At 40.1% G+C, this 14,911-nt stretch overlaps 1 protein-coding gene across 2 annotated transcripts in view; it reads left to right on the forward strand.

Annotated features, from left to right (window-relative positions):
• The first annotated feature begins 1,290 nt into the window (after window positions 1–1,290).
• hob (bridge-like lipid transfer protein family member hobbit) overlaps window positions 1,291–14,911 on the forward strand; it is a 107,551-nt gene continuing 93,930 nt past the window's right edge. For both annotated transcript variants that reach the window (XM_076203643.1, XM_076203644.1), the window contains exons 1-2: window positions 1,291–1,448; window positions 12,739–12,865. In XM_076203643.1, coding sequence (XP_076059758.1) covers window positions 1,390–1,448; window positions 12,739–12,865 — 186 coding nt within the window. In that variant the 5' untranslated portion in view covers window positions 1,291–1,389. The remainder of the gene's footprint in view (window positions 1,449–12,738; window positions 12,866–14,911) is intronic.

The raw sequence follows: 14,911 nt of genomic DNA on the forward strand, positions 1-14,911 counted from the left end.
AGCTCACTAATGCTCTCCTTGAAAAGGGTAGGGACTCTCCTCACCCGGAGTTCAAGTCCCCACCTCCATGGCTGTCGATACCCGCAACCTTCGTTGTCACAAAGCTTCCCGGTAAGAAGTTATGTGACCAGAAAAGAGTATGAGCGCAGGCCCTACAAGGCATCCGCACGCTTTTGAGACCTGGAATGGCGGTCTATTATATGGATGGCTCCGTGGACCCCAACTTGACTTACTGTAATTACATTATAGGCCTATTCACTGTCCTTGAGCTGACCTATGAACCAAGTAAGTGGAGGCTATTCATAGATGGATCCCTTTACAGTATGGAAATTGAGGTTTAACAAATTTCAGGGGAAGTTTGAGAAGTTACCGGTCACAATTTTCTGCCGGGTTGGGTTCTCAAACGTTGGTAAGTTTGAATTAAGTAGATCTTGAAGGCCTTCTGAAACGGAAAACGTAAGGTCCCTTGCCAAGAAGGTTTTAAAAAAGTTCCGTCTGGTACTTGAGCTCTGGGTAGTCTGATCTCTGACCCGACGATAGTGGGCCGTATTCGGCGGGACTCCTACGAGTTCGAAAAGAGCTCAAAAAGCCACTGGTTATTAACATTCGCTTTAAATAATTTCTCAAAGTTTTCCGATTTATCAAACCAAAATTATTGCATAGATTTAACAAATAAAGAGGAGGGGAGTTTAATCGTATCTTATTAAAAGTTACGATATGCGTGGTTCGAAGTTTCAGGAAAGGCTCCTGAATCGAAGAAAATAACACTTTGAGGGAAAGTTTCCCGAACTAAGGTAAACACTAAGATTCCCAATAACAATTACCACAACAGCATAAAAACGGTTCTGTTGCACATTGAGAACATGTGATGATGTGACGTGATATGAAACTTTTGTTATCAAAATCGAATTCAGCACACTGAACGTCATAGTACAATGCACATGAGAAATATCATAGTTCTCATGTGCATTGTACTATGAAGAAAAAACATAGTTATTATGTTTTTTCTTGAACCTGAAATTTGTGATAGTGTAATTTGCGTTATTTTGATCACTCGTGTATTCTTTTTCAAAACCACTATCTCACTCCCAGGTTCAAAACGACACAATTATCATTTAAGAAACTCGTCGTGACCACAATGTGCAATTTCAAATTTCATGACTATGATTTAATAAATTGTTAGTTTCAAATACCATCGTCATATACAAACTGTTATAAGCGATCCTATTTGAATTTGTTAGCCCTTTCCCTTTTCGTTCGGTTTTTAGCGGACTGGTAACTGTAAACAATCACAATCGCAAACCAGGGGCGTGAGTCGCTGAACTAGCGGAAGGATGAGGGAACTGGTGTCCAATTGTTGATTTGGGTTATAAACTTGTTATTGACACCATGTATCCCCTCCTTAGTATTATCATAATTCTTGTGGTCGTATATTACTTCGTATCCAGGTAATGTCCGTTGGCATTCCATTATGATAAATTTAAATTTGATTTGACCATTTGCATTTTCATGATTTTGCATTTTATTTGTCAACAACAATGGGAATTATATCCTGATTGAATATTCCTCTGGTTGTTGTAAGTCCTACTACAGATTGAAACGTATAATGATTAAATTATATATCATCATACTATTTTATTTGCTTAGATTATATATTCCTAATTTTTTTCTTGTGCTCATTAATTAATATTTTAGAGGTGTATGCTTCATTACAACACTTGAAGCATTCATCTCAGTAACAGATCCATTTGATCAAGGATTACATTAAAAAGTACCTTGCACTGGGTTGTGTAACTGGTGGTGCATTAGGGATCCTGCATAGAAATCTTTCCAGTTTAGTTTTAAATGTTTAATGTCATTGCAGCTGGTCACATTCTGTATGTGGTAAACAATTGAACATGCAGTCCCCATTCTTGGTGATGGTGGACATGAATAGAGGTTTTGTTTTGGGAGGTGCAAGGGTTGGTGAAGTACTTCTATGGCATTTAATATTTATATCTAGTTTGCTCATTATACTGAAGAACCATATAGCTCATCTGTGAGCAATTTGGCACATCTAGAATATTCCAGGTATTTATGGCGATATACCTTTCTCTCCTTGCAGGAAGTAGAGACCTAACTGGGTAGCTGGGAGAAGGAACATTGAATTGCCTTCAGAACTTTGGTATCAGATGACATTTGGGGGATGACATTTGGCCACAGTAATCCTGTGTTGGGCAAAATATCATCACAGGGAATAAGACACTCATTGTCTTTGTAGGAGAATGTAATGAGTATCCAGCTAGAAGTTTGCTTAGATTTTCTCAGGATGACTATAATGTGAAAGGAGAAAGTGAGATCACTGCTTAAGTAGACTCTTAGACATTTCACATGAGCACTTGGTTAATTTTTAGAAGTGCATACCTATGCAATATAGTTAGTTAGTTAAGGTTTATTCAACATTATAAAATACAATTTAGACATACATATATACAAAAATTTTAAAAATTAGTTGTTGAAAAGGAAGAGCGTGAAGCAAAGCTTATGGGGAGTTGCTCTCCTTGAGGAAAAAAATTATTTTTATTTATTTATTTTTGTTACATTTTAGTATGATACATACATACACATATACACACATATATACACACATACACATATACACACACACACACACACACACACAATGAGATGTGACACGACGCCCGCTAACTCCGATAGTGATAGAAAATAAATATTTTGTAAATTATAGTAGGTCAATGTAATCTACATTTTTCTTGGTAGAAATCAATAAGAATAAAAAAGAAATTGCTAAAAGCAAATGCATTAACAAATGAAGCTGCAACAGTAGGTTCAAGACTCCATGTTGTCTACTCAGTCCTGCCAATGTCAGTATGACAATGGCATTGACATTGTGTACCTGGTTTCTCCTACTCCAAGTGACATCATCACAATACATATTTTAAAACAGGGCTATGGACCTGAGCTTTGTTCTTTTTTCAAGCTAAACTCCTCTACATTACGCAGTCCGACCAGAATCCAAAATCTGCCATCAACATCTCAGACAATGACAGTTACCCTGATGACCTCTAGAATTATAGTTACTTCATTACTAAATACAGGTTAAGTTAGGTTAGACAAATTTATCATACTTTTATTTCATCGACCTACACATATGTAGATTTGTTGCTTGTAATCTACATTAGGTTTGGTTAGACAAATAAGGTGAAAGTTTGTTTGTGTTAATGCCTTCGTCTTGACTGCTGTACAGTGGTACTTCTATTTACACGATTAATCCGTTCTGTATGCCTCCACGTAAATTGAAATTCACACACACTCGGTGGCGTGGTTGGTAGAGCGCTGAACTACCAGCATGGTGGTGCTCGTAGTACTTGGTTCGAATCCTGCCCAGGGCCGAAATTATTTCGGTGTCGCTGCGCTTCGGGTCGTTACTCTGACTCTCGTGGGCGGGGAGTTGGGTGTGTGTGTGTGTGTGTAAGGTCATAGCATTACCCATAGATCGGTCATACGAGTTCTGAGCTCTCGTCCGGGAGGGAAATAGCTGTCGATCACGAGTCCAACACGTGATCCAAAAGACCAAAGACCAAGGTGACTACGTAAATAGAAATGTTCTTTCCCATTGAAATCAATGTTAATTCAATTAATCTATTCCTGACCTCGAAAGAGAGTGAGAACAGAAGAAGATTGCAGATCGCTGCAAGATGACCTAGACAAAATATGGGAATGGAGTCGGAGATGTGAGATGAATTTCAACATTAAGAATTGTAGTATTGTTTTCGGTTAACAATAAGGTGAAGTAAAACGCTGCACGTCAAAAAGTTAATATATTGTAGGAGTAAGGAACAACTTCGTCTTCACACTCTTCACCACAGTCACGGAAAATGCACTGATGCGTACAGAACGAGCTCACACAAAAATCTGGCGTGCTGCGTGACAAGCACCGATTCGATCCACAGAACAGTTGCTAACTTTTATTTATCTAATTATTTTAATTATTCATTTGCATACAGAATTTTACATTTACACACTTTCAGTTACATGACAACTTCAAATTTGATAGTAATAAAGATCTATATCCCATTCACTCAACTTTCGCATTACAATTTATATGACAATTAATTAACAGGTACAACGACTTCTAGAACTCTGGAACTCACGCTAAAGCACGCACGCACACACATACGTACACAGAAACTACGCATTAATCTAATTCTACATGTAGTTTAATTTCTAACCAATACATGCATACAATAAACGCTCGGCCACGTGAAAGGAGCTGGCCCCAGCGACTTACAATGTAACGTACAAAAGATATAAATGCAATTAGTACATGCTGGCATATGAACATTATATATATATATACATGGAGAACATACATGGAACATTAATTTAATAAAGGAAGGTAGTGGAGAACATTTTTGGCAGCTATAGGGATTGAAGGTGTGTGTCTTGTTCTTGCATGAGGACAGCACCAAGACCTTGGAATGAGGCATCGGTGTAGAGAATAAAGGGTAAGTCATAGTTAGGAAAGGCTAAGACAGGAGCAGTGGTAAGGGCATTCTTTAAGTCTGCAAAGGCTTGTTCCTGGGCAGACGACCAGTGGAAGGGTACATCTTTCTTTAGTAGGGAAGTAAGAGGGGCTGCAATTTTTGAATAATTGCGGATGTACCTACGGTAATAACCTGAAAGACCAAGGAAGGAGCGAAGGTGCTCAAGGTCCGTTGGACGAGGGAAGTCAGCAACAGCTTTGACTTTATCAGGAACCGTAAGAATGCCATCAGAAGTTAGTACATGTCCAAGAAAACGAATTTCTTTCTTAAGAAAGGAGCATTTGCTGAGTTTAAGTTTAAGGTTGGCATCTGCAAGACGAGAAAAGACTTGTTGAAGGGTGTGAATGTGGTCGGGTACAGATTTGGAAGCTATTATGATGTCATCCAAATACATGAAGACATTTTCACCAATTAAGCCATGAAGTACGGTATGCATAAGTCGTGTGAAGACAGAAGGAGCAGAAGTGAGACCCATAGCCAAACGTTTGAATTGGAAATGACCAGAAGGGGTAGAGAAAGCTGTTAGAGGTTTGCTTTCCGGAGCAAGAGGAATTTGAAAATATCCTGACATTAGGTCTAAAGTTGAAAAGACAGTATTATTCTGACCAACAGAATGTAGGATTTCCTGGAGAACGGGAATGGGCGTTCTTTCGGGGACAGTGATTTTGTTAAGCTCTCTAAAATCAACAACAGGGCGAAATGTACCATCTGGTTTGGGAACAACAAATAGGGGAAAATTCCACTCGGAAATAGAAGGTTCAATGATATCTTGGGCAAGCATGTCTGCAATGAGCTTGTCCACAATCTTGCGCTTACTGTGCGGGAGTCTATAAGCCGGAATATAGCAAGGTTTAGAGCCATCACGAAGGGGGATGTGGTGGTGAATGAGGTCTGTAGAACCTAGGGATTCACCTGGCAAGGCAATGACATGGCGAAAGGCATTGCATAAAGAAGTTAAATCCTGTTGAGCATCGGGGAAGTCAAGGGTTTTGAAGTGAGATGCGTCAATAGGAACCTGTGCCTGATGCACATCGGAGTTAATGGTACAAACTGGCAAGGAAGAATTTTGGTCATCAATGACTTTTACTCTTGAAGGATACACAAGAAAATCACATAAGTTAGTACCAAGTTTGAGGTGGAGGGGAGCATGAGTGTCATTGGCAACAAGAAAAGACGTACGACCATTCTTGGAGGTAGTGCATAAGGCTGAAATTAGTGATATGCCTTTGACACGTGTGGATTCTGGCATACAGAGAACATCACATTCCGGAGCTTGGAAAATGCGAAGCTGCACTTTGAAATACTCATGTGGTGGAAGAGTCACAGGTCTTGTTAACACTGCATGAGTAGTGCGACACATTGTGGAAAGCACATCAGAGACAGGGGAGGAGGTAATTACTAAATCATCCAAGGAAGGAGAAATCTGGCTTTCTGTTGGAGAGAATTCTGTAGAAGGGGGAGAACATTTGGTATTCCTTTTCCTTGATTTAGGCATGCGAGAAGAACGCAAACGCTTTGTACGGGTGGGAACTTTGTGCAAGGTCTGTTCACTAGAAGGAGGAAGTGAATTCTGAAGAGAAGGTTCAGATGATGATTGTACAGTATCCTGGGACGTGGGAGCTAGAGGAGAAGGGGAGGAAGTACTCTCAGTTTGAGTTATCTGAATCTGGGTAGAGGGGGTAGGAGGAGCAACAATAGTGGGCACTGACACAGTTGGCATGCTGTGGGAGGGGGGATTTGCAGAAGGTGGGTGAGAAGTAGTCGCCAAGGGTAGGGCTGGTATAAAATGACGACCGTAAGCAATGCCATGGCGTTGGGGAAAGACGCTAATTCCATATTGCTGCATAGTGGCTAGTCCCAGAAGGACATCTGCAGGAAACTGTACATCAGCCACATATAGAGGGATATGAATCTCGTGACTGTTAGGATGAAGAATTATTGGAAGATGGATCTTACCTAAAACTGGAAATGGAACACCATCTACGTTAGTAAGTTGGAGATCGGAAGGTTCCAAGATTGTAACATGCTTATAGGATAGGCGGAGTTTGTGGAAGGTGGAAGAAGTTATGATATTTACAGGAGAACCAGTATCTATGAAGAGAGATATAGGAAAGGTATGAACCATAGCAGGAATGGAAATAGCATTGGACCATGTGTTAGAGTTAGAAAGAGTACAAATGGGAAGGGTGGGTGGTGGGGATGGGAGAGGCATGTTAGGAGGGGTTGTGCTGAGAGAAGGAGAGGGAGATAGTCATATAGGAGAAGAAGAAGGGGAACTTCGACGGGAAGAGAAAGTCTGTTGAGAGGGGTTGGAGTTCAAAACACGACATTCTGCAGCCGTATGGAAGCATTTACCGTGGACAGGGCAATCTTTATCGGGAGGAGTGGAGAGACGAATAGCACATCTGTTAGCATAGTGGCCTGGGGTTTTGCAATAGTAACAAATAACCGTTGAACGTGAGAAGGATCTTTGTCTAGGTCGAGAAATGGATCTGGGACGGAAAGTGGATCTTTGCCGAGAGGCAGATCGGGACACATGTGCAACTGCTAAGGTAGGTTTGGGGATTGGGGCTGGCTGGGCATCAATGTCTGTCAGTGTCTTTGGTGACTCTTGGATCTGATGAGACAAAGTTGAGATGGTCATATTTGGAGTGAACTGTATGGATTTGGTTTTGTTTAAGGTGTCTGGATGGAGAAGAGAAAGAAAGCGAAAGTACGCAAAGAGGGATGCAACCTGGTTAAGGGAGATTTTTCCATCGGCATCAACCCAGTTGGAAGATGCTAGAGTGGATTTTAGACGAGCCTTTAGGTCTGAAGCAAGTCTTGCAGCCTTTTCTTTTCTGACATAAGGAGGAGAGTTTATTTGTAAGGCAAGGTCATATAGGGGAGTGAGAACACCAAGGGTAGTGTGTTGGCCAAATTGAGTCTTAATTAAGTCAACAAAAGTAGAATATGTGTTGCATTCTTGAAATGCATCTGTTTGCAGGATGTCTCCAGCTACGGAGTTCTGATCAACAAAGCTGCGTAGGACACTGAGTTTTTCATCATCAGTAGTGCAATTTCTACGATTAATAGCTGCTTCGACATTGTTAAGGAATGAATGGGAGGGAATATTGGAACCTGTGAATTTGGGTACGTCTACCGTGTCGTGTACAATAGTCATGAGTTGACGGGGTTGTTGGGTTGAGGAAGAAGCCATGTTGGTAGGGCTTAAACTTGGGGATGAGAACGGAGAAAAAGGTAGGGGTGGAAGGTCGTTTAGTGACACACTGAGTAGCGATGAGAATTTTGGGGAGGGATGAGGTGAAGGTGTTGAGTCTGTGGATGAAGGTAGACTCTGGAGGGAGGGCTATGAAAAATATTACAAGGAAAGTCTGTCATAAAGGATGTACTGACTGCCAAAATGGTTTTCCACTTACCTTAGAAATACTAGAAGAAGACGTCTTGAGATGTAGAGAGAAGACACAGAGGGATGGAGAAACACACAGGTGAAATGGAAGAGCAGTGGAACTTGCTGCAAACAGTGGAAGATTTTAGTAAGGGTACACAGAAATATATTGGAGTTATAAGGAATTATGAAGGTATTTAACATTAATATATACATACACAAAATACAGGTAATAATGGTAATGACATAAAGAAAACAAAAAGTAACACTATTGTTTGTATGGCAATGCTAAGTTATAACACAACACTGATTTTACGAGTATAAATAACTGCTTTAGAAACTTAAGTTCAAGAATGGCACTTATGGAGGAGGGGCTCAGTAAACCGACTGGAATCGTCGTGTAACGGAGACGACGTCGGGTGGGTGATGTGGAGGGTAGAGCGCTCAGCAAAGACGGCGGAGGTGGTTGGTGTCGCAGTGGAGGCGAGTCCGTTGGGTCTCGCTGTGAGGAACGGAGAGCGGATGGAGGTGGAGTGGTGCCTTGCGCGGACGGTGACGTCACGCATGGAGCTAGGCCGTGAGCTGGGGCTGGAAGATGGTGACCTCGTTTGGGCAAAGCACAGTACAGCACGTCAGTGGAAGTGGTTGAAGCTGGAGCGGAGACTTCCAAACGGTCGTGGTTTCCGGATTCCACTTTGGAAGTGGAGAAGTGGAGCAGAGACTGGAATTGCGGAATCCACTTGAAGAAGAAGATGACTCGAAGTACGCGTCTGCGGGAATTTGGAGTCACGCGTATGCTGTGAGGTAGTTGGTGAGCTGAATCGAAGAATGATTGACAGCTGGGTAGGGGGTGCGAGCTGAAGGGTGACGGTGAGAGTGAAAGACGGAAAAATGCGGGCGAAGGCTTGGCTTGGGTAGCGACGAACGTGGTTGGAGGTAGCGTGGTGAGGTGACCTTATAGCACTGGCGCTTGTGTATGGTGGAATGCCGCTTGCAGGGCAGAGAATTGCTTGAAAATGCAATATGGGATCACACAAGGAGCGCAGACTGGAAAAAGGGTCACACAGATCTTCACTCTGTTGTAACAATGCAGACAGAGACTTGTACACTGCCAATGCAATGGCAGAGACGCTGTGGGGTGGGTATGGGCGGGCGAGAAGCACTTGGTTTTTTGTAAATAAGTTTTGAGTTCGTATCCCACCTGGGCCACCATTTATTGTTTTCGGTTAACAATAAGGTGAAGTAAAACGCTGCACGTCAAAAAGTTAATATACTGTAGGAGTAAGGAACAACTTCGTCTTCACACTCTTCACCACAGTCACGGAAAATGCACTGATGCGTACAGAACGAGCTCACACAAAAATCTGGCGTGCTGCGTGACAAGCACCGATTCGATCCACAGAACAGTTGCTAACTTTTATTTATCTAATTATTTTAATTATTCATTTGCATACAGAATTTTACATTTACACACTTTCAGTTACATGACAACTTCAAATTTGATAGTAATAAAGATCTATATCCCATTCACTCAACTTTCGCATTACAATTTATATGACAATTAATTAACAGGTACAACGACTTCTAGAACTCTGGAACTCACGCTAAAGCACGCACGCACACACATACGTACACAGAAACTACGCATTAATCTAATTCTACATGTAGTTTAATTTCTAACCAATACATGCATACAATAGTAGCATAATGGAATTTGGAAAAAGTAAAAACAGAGTATCAGGACAGTATAGAATTGGAAACAAAGAAATCAATAAAGTCAATTCAGAAAGGGACCTAGGAGTAATTATCTCAAGTGACTTGACACCTGATAAACATGTCAGTAAATTATTTAGAGAGACTTATTATTGAGATCAATGAAAGTGGCCTTCGACTACATAGATGAGGAGATGGTAAAAAAATAAGTGTTACACTGATAAGACCTAAACGAGAATGTGCTGTGACACTATGGGCACCTAGCACAAAGAAGAACATAAGAAAATTAGAAAGAATCCAAAGAGCAGCAACAAAAATGGCACCTACACTGTCAAATCTGACATACAAACAAAGATTGGAGAAATTACATCTGTCAACACTGGAACAGAGAAGAGAAAGAGGTGATTTGTTGACCATTTTCAGAATTATGAAAGGGATGGTAATTCTCAATAGAGACAACTTATTAAAGTGGGACAGAAGGGAAATGAGGACACAAAAAAAACTAAAGAAAAACAGTTACAGAAGAGACCTGAAAAAAATAGCTTCCCTCACAGAGTGATTGATGTCTGGAACAAACTGAATGGAGAAACAGTGAATGCCAAATTTATATATAATTTTAAGAATAAACTGGATGTGGAGAGATACAGAAATGGGTCACTACAAGCATAGCTCTCGTCCTGTAAAATACAACTAGGTAAATACATCTGATCTAGAGGTCTGTTGCTTAATTTTACCTCCCAATCTATTAGTTGAAGCCCCTGACATAGTCCTATGAACTGAGCTGTACTAAAATTGGGTATTTTAGATACACAAATATCTATTCTAAAAAAGTTTAGCAGTTTGAATCTAAGTTGTGATTGCTATTTGCAATAGTTTCACCAACTTCTACATTGGTTATCATGCATTCGCAGCTAGTGATCAATGGATCAAGTAAATTTCCATGTCTTGTGGGCTCTTTTACATGCTGAATTAAGTAATTGTCACCGAGAAAATTTATCAAGGTTCATCCAATCAATGTCTGTAAAATTGAAATCACCCATTATTAACAAGTCCCAGTTGTTTTCCCACATCCTTTTCAAACTGATCTCTATCCTTTTAGAACACCTGACTTCTGACCTTTCTATAATTTTTGAATGGGGCAGAGAGAACCTAGTGTCATTGAACACTAGGTCTCAATTTCTTTTGACCATTTGACAGTCTACCACAGAACTACTCCATTTATTTATTGACAAACTATTTTTTATTATGTACCCTAAACATTCTTGGACTATCCTTTACTTGTGGACTCAAATGATGACCTTATATCTTGGCTATTGCTAGAGCAGTATACCCCCTTGAAAACTTTCTTAGTCTAACTCATTCACCTTTGTATGGAGTACGTTTCTATGTTTGGAGTGGTGCACCTTACTCATTACCCTTGAGCAAGGTAGTCCAAAGCCATTGGCTTTATCAATGCTTCTATTTTTACTGAAGGCCTTCAACCACTCCATCTCTGTAATATTGCATCTTTATTTCTTTCTACAGCTGTTTTCATGGTTACAAATCTTCAGAACTTGGTAACAGTTCCTATACTCCTGATGAGACCAAGCAGCACTATATTTTCTGAAACATCTCACTCTTTTCCTGCACAATTACCTTTTATAAGAGTCACCCAGTATGCTCTATCTTTCCCTCTGCTGGGAGACTGCAACTCTCTTCCCCCTTGATGCAATTCCATCTGCCTCTGACATCTTTCATAGAGGGAATCTTGAGGCATTTCCCCTATACCACCACTTTGTATTGAAATGCTCTTAGTTGTTTTTTCTGCAATGGTTCTCTGTGGATATTTTCTTTTTGTAGTTTGTTTTGGTTTCTTTGCTGATCTTTTTAATATTGACATGGTTACATATACTAAAAGACTCTTTAACCCTTATAAGGGGTGACTGAGTCAAAACATACACACCAAAATCATCTCACACCTATCAAAAAATCTGTTTATTGACCCTCTCATCTTAGTTCCTTATTAATGAAATAGGTATGTAGATAACAAAAATATATGTTTTTTTTAAGATTAGATGCATGATAGTTTTAGATACTAGGGTGCAAATGTGGCAGGAAAAGGTGGAGTGAAGGTGGAGGTAGAATGTAGATTGAGAGAAGCAAGTAAATGCCTTGGTGGATTAAAGAGTGTAATGAGGAATAGACATTTGGGAATGGATGCTAAGAGGAGACTGTATGAAGGAGTGATTGTGCCAACAGCACTGTATGGGGCAGAAACATGGAACATAAGAGAAGAAGAGAGAAGGAGTTTGAATGTGTTTGAAATGAGGTGTCTGAGAAGTATGATGGGGGTTACTAGGCTAGATAGAGTGAGAAATGAGGAGGTGAGGAGGAGAACAGGGGTGGAAAAGGAGCTGGGAGATAGGGTTGATGAAAGAGTATTAGGATGGTTTGGACACATGGAAAGAATGAGTGAAGAAAGACTAGTAAAAGAGGTATGGAAGGCAGATGTGGAGGGAGTGAACATGAGGGGACATCCTAGGATGAGGTGGATGGATGGGGTGAAGGGGGCTTTGGGGAAGAGGGGAATGTCTGTTGAGGAAGGACGGGAGAGGACAGAAGACGGGGGTGAATGGAGAATGGTTGTATATGGATGATGTTGTGATTGCATGAGGTGGAATGGGCGGAGGGGTAGGGGGTGAGGTAGTATGTGTGAGCAAAATTTGACGCAGCCTGAAGGGATTTCTCCCCGTTCTCTCCTTTTATCCAATGGGGGGACGGAGAGGGGGGGGTCGCCGATTTAATGAAGCGGCCTTGCTGTGGATGTGCTGTGTCGTGCAACATTGCTTCTGACCCAGGGCAGTGGACAAGGTGCAGGGATGACCCGTCATCCAGGAGGTGCTCAGATAAGAGGGAGGGTGGAGGGGTGTGGAGTGTATTCAGGGATGGAATGGGTGGAAATTATTTTATGCCTTTCCCTTTTTGGCTACCTCCCTTGTAAGGGGGAAAAAGCCTTGGTATATGTATGTATGTATGTATGTAGTTGCATGATTAATTGTTGACAAATTCTGTGTACGTATTTAATTGTAATGATTGTATTATGTATTACAGAGGTATCCCAAGGCTGATATCTTGGGTCATCAATGTGCGTTACCGAACAGAAATACACATAGGGAGACTATCTGTCTTCCCCCTCTATTTTGAAGATGTTTTGATCAAGAAATCAGGGTTAAGTATTGTGAGTATTATTCTCTTTTTAGTATTTAAACAGTGTTAGGCAAAACCATGACCTTGTTGTACATGCTATTAGCTGATATTTTTCAACTATTCCAGTAGGCAAAATTTCAGGAAGAAACATTGCATGAAATATTTTGAAAAAAATTTGATCAAGAAGTTGGGGATAAGTATTGTGAGTATGATTCTTTTTTTTAGTTAGGAAAATCCATGACCTTGTTGTGTATGCTATTAGCTGATGTTTTTCAAGTATTCAAGTAGGCAAAACTGCAGAAGGAAACTTTGCATAAATTAGGATATAGGCTGGAACTATTATTATGTAATGGGAAGTTTCTCACAATGTATAGGATTCTATTAGTTGACATTATATAGCTATGAAAATAAGATGGATTTTGCTTAATTATAGTACTGTATACAGTATCATCTTCTGTATTTCTCCCATGAACTATTAAGGCATTATTTGACTTGGGCCTTCCTCATACAAGGAGGAAAAGGCCATTCATATAGATACAAAGTATACAGGATAAGATCTGAACTGGGGTCCTGTCTCTGCATTTCATTTGGCCAAATTAAGACTTGAATTTACATACTAGTTAGTTATGTGCTGTCATTACATTAGGGGCTTTGTAGGTCCACTCTGATGAACCAGAGCAGCATATCACTTGTCTAATTAAAAAAAATTCTCATCTTCTTTTATTTTATTTTCTTCTCCTTTGTACTCCCTGCTCCCTCCCTAAATCTATCTTTTTATCACTTCAGAATCTCTTCCTCTTTTTCATATGCACATTTGGTGATGGTTGGGGGGAATAGGGATGCTGCCACAATGTTCCCATTTGTGTCAGATGACTAATTGGGATAGAGTGAGGGGACTGGAAATCCTCCTCAGTATTTTTCTATGAAAAGTCACTGCAAAAGAGGGTCAGGGAGGAAAAATTAAACCTGAACCCTAGGATGTGGAACAAACTGGAAAAGAAAGAGGAGATTAGTAGTATGTGTGAGAAAAAAAAATGTAAGTGCAAGCTTGAGTAAGACTAAACTCTCAGGGGAAAGTGAGTTTGAGTTTGGCAGGGTATATATTGTATGTATTTACCCAGTTGTATTATACAGGAAGGGGAGCTATGTTCATAGCTACTTGCCTTTGTATCTCTCAGCATCTAGTTTGTTCTTAAATTCTTGTATGGTTTTTGCACACATTATTGTTTTGTTCAATTTGTTTCAGACATCCACCACTGTGTGTGGAAAACTTTTTTTTTTTCTGATCTCTTCAATAACTACTGTATTCTTTTTGAGTTTCTTTTCATACATATATACATACATATACCAAAGGCTTTTTCCCCCTTACAAGGGAGGTAGCCAAAAACCAAAGGCATAAAAACCATTCCCACCCATTCCATCCCTAATACACTCCACTCCCCTCCACCCTCTACCCTCCCTCTTATCTTGGCACCTTGTTTTTCTTTTATCCCACTTTAATAAGTCTTCTCTGTCAAGGCCATCCTTGCCTTTCATGATTCTGTAAATGGCCAGTAGATCTCCTCTTTCTCTTCTTTGTTCCAGGGTTGGTAGTTCCAGTTTGGACAATCTTTGTTCGTATGTAAATTTTGAAAGTGTTGGTGCCATCTTTGTTGTTGCGTTTTGGATTCTTTGTAATTTCTTTATATTCTTTTTTGTTCTGGGTGTCTATAGTGTTGCAGCGTACTCCAATCTTGGTCTTATCAGTGTGACAATTTTTTTTTTTTTTTTTTTTTATGTTACTTCTACCAAGTAATTAAAAGCCATCTTTATTGATCTTAGTAAATTGTAGGTTTCTCCAACTATTTTGTTTATATACTTGTCTGGTGACATGTCTTTGTTAATGATTACTCTTAGGACCTTTTCCGAGCTAACTTTACTTTACTTCCTTTGTACCAATTTTATATTGTCCTGATATTCATTTTTTACTTTTTCCAAATTCCATTATACTACATGTCTTGATGTTGAAGTTCACTTCCCACTTTTGGCTCCATTCCCAGACTTTGTCCAGGTCTCTCTGTAGTGATTCAGTCTTTTT

This window comes from Oratosquilla oratoria, chromosome 20, assembly GCF_046742065.1.
Source record: "Oratosquilla oratoria isolate Oo_2021 chromosome 20, ASM4674206v1, whole genome shotgun sequence".
Classification (NCBI taxonomy): Eukaryota; Metazoa; Arthropoda; class Malacostraca; order Stomatopoda; family Squillidae; genus Oratosquilla; species Oratosquilla oratoria.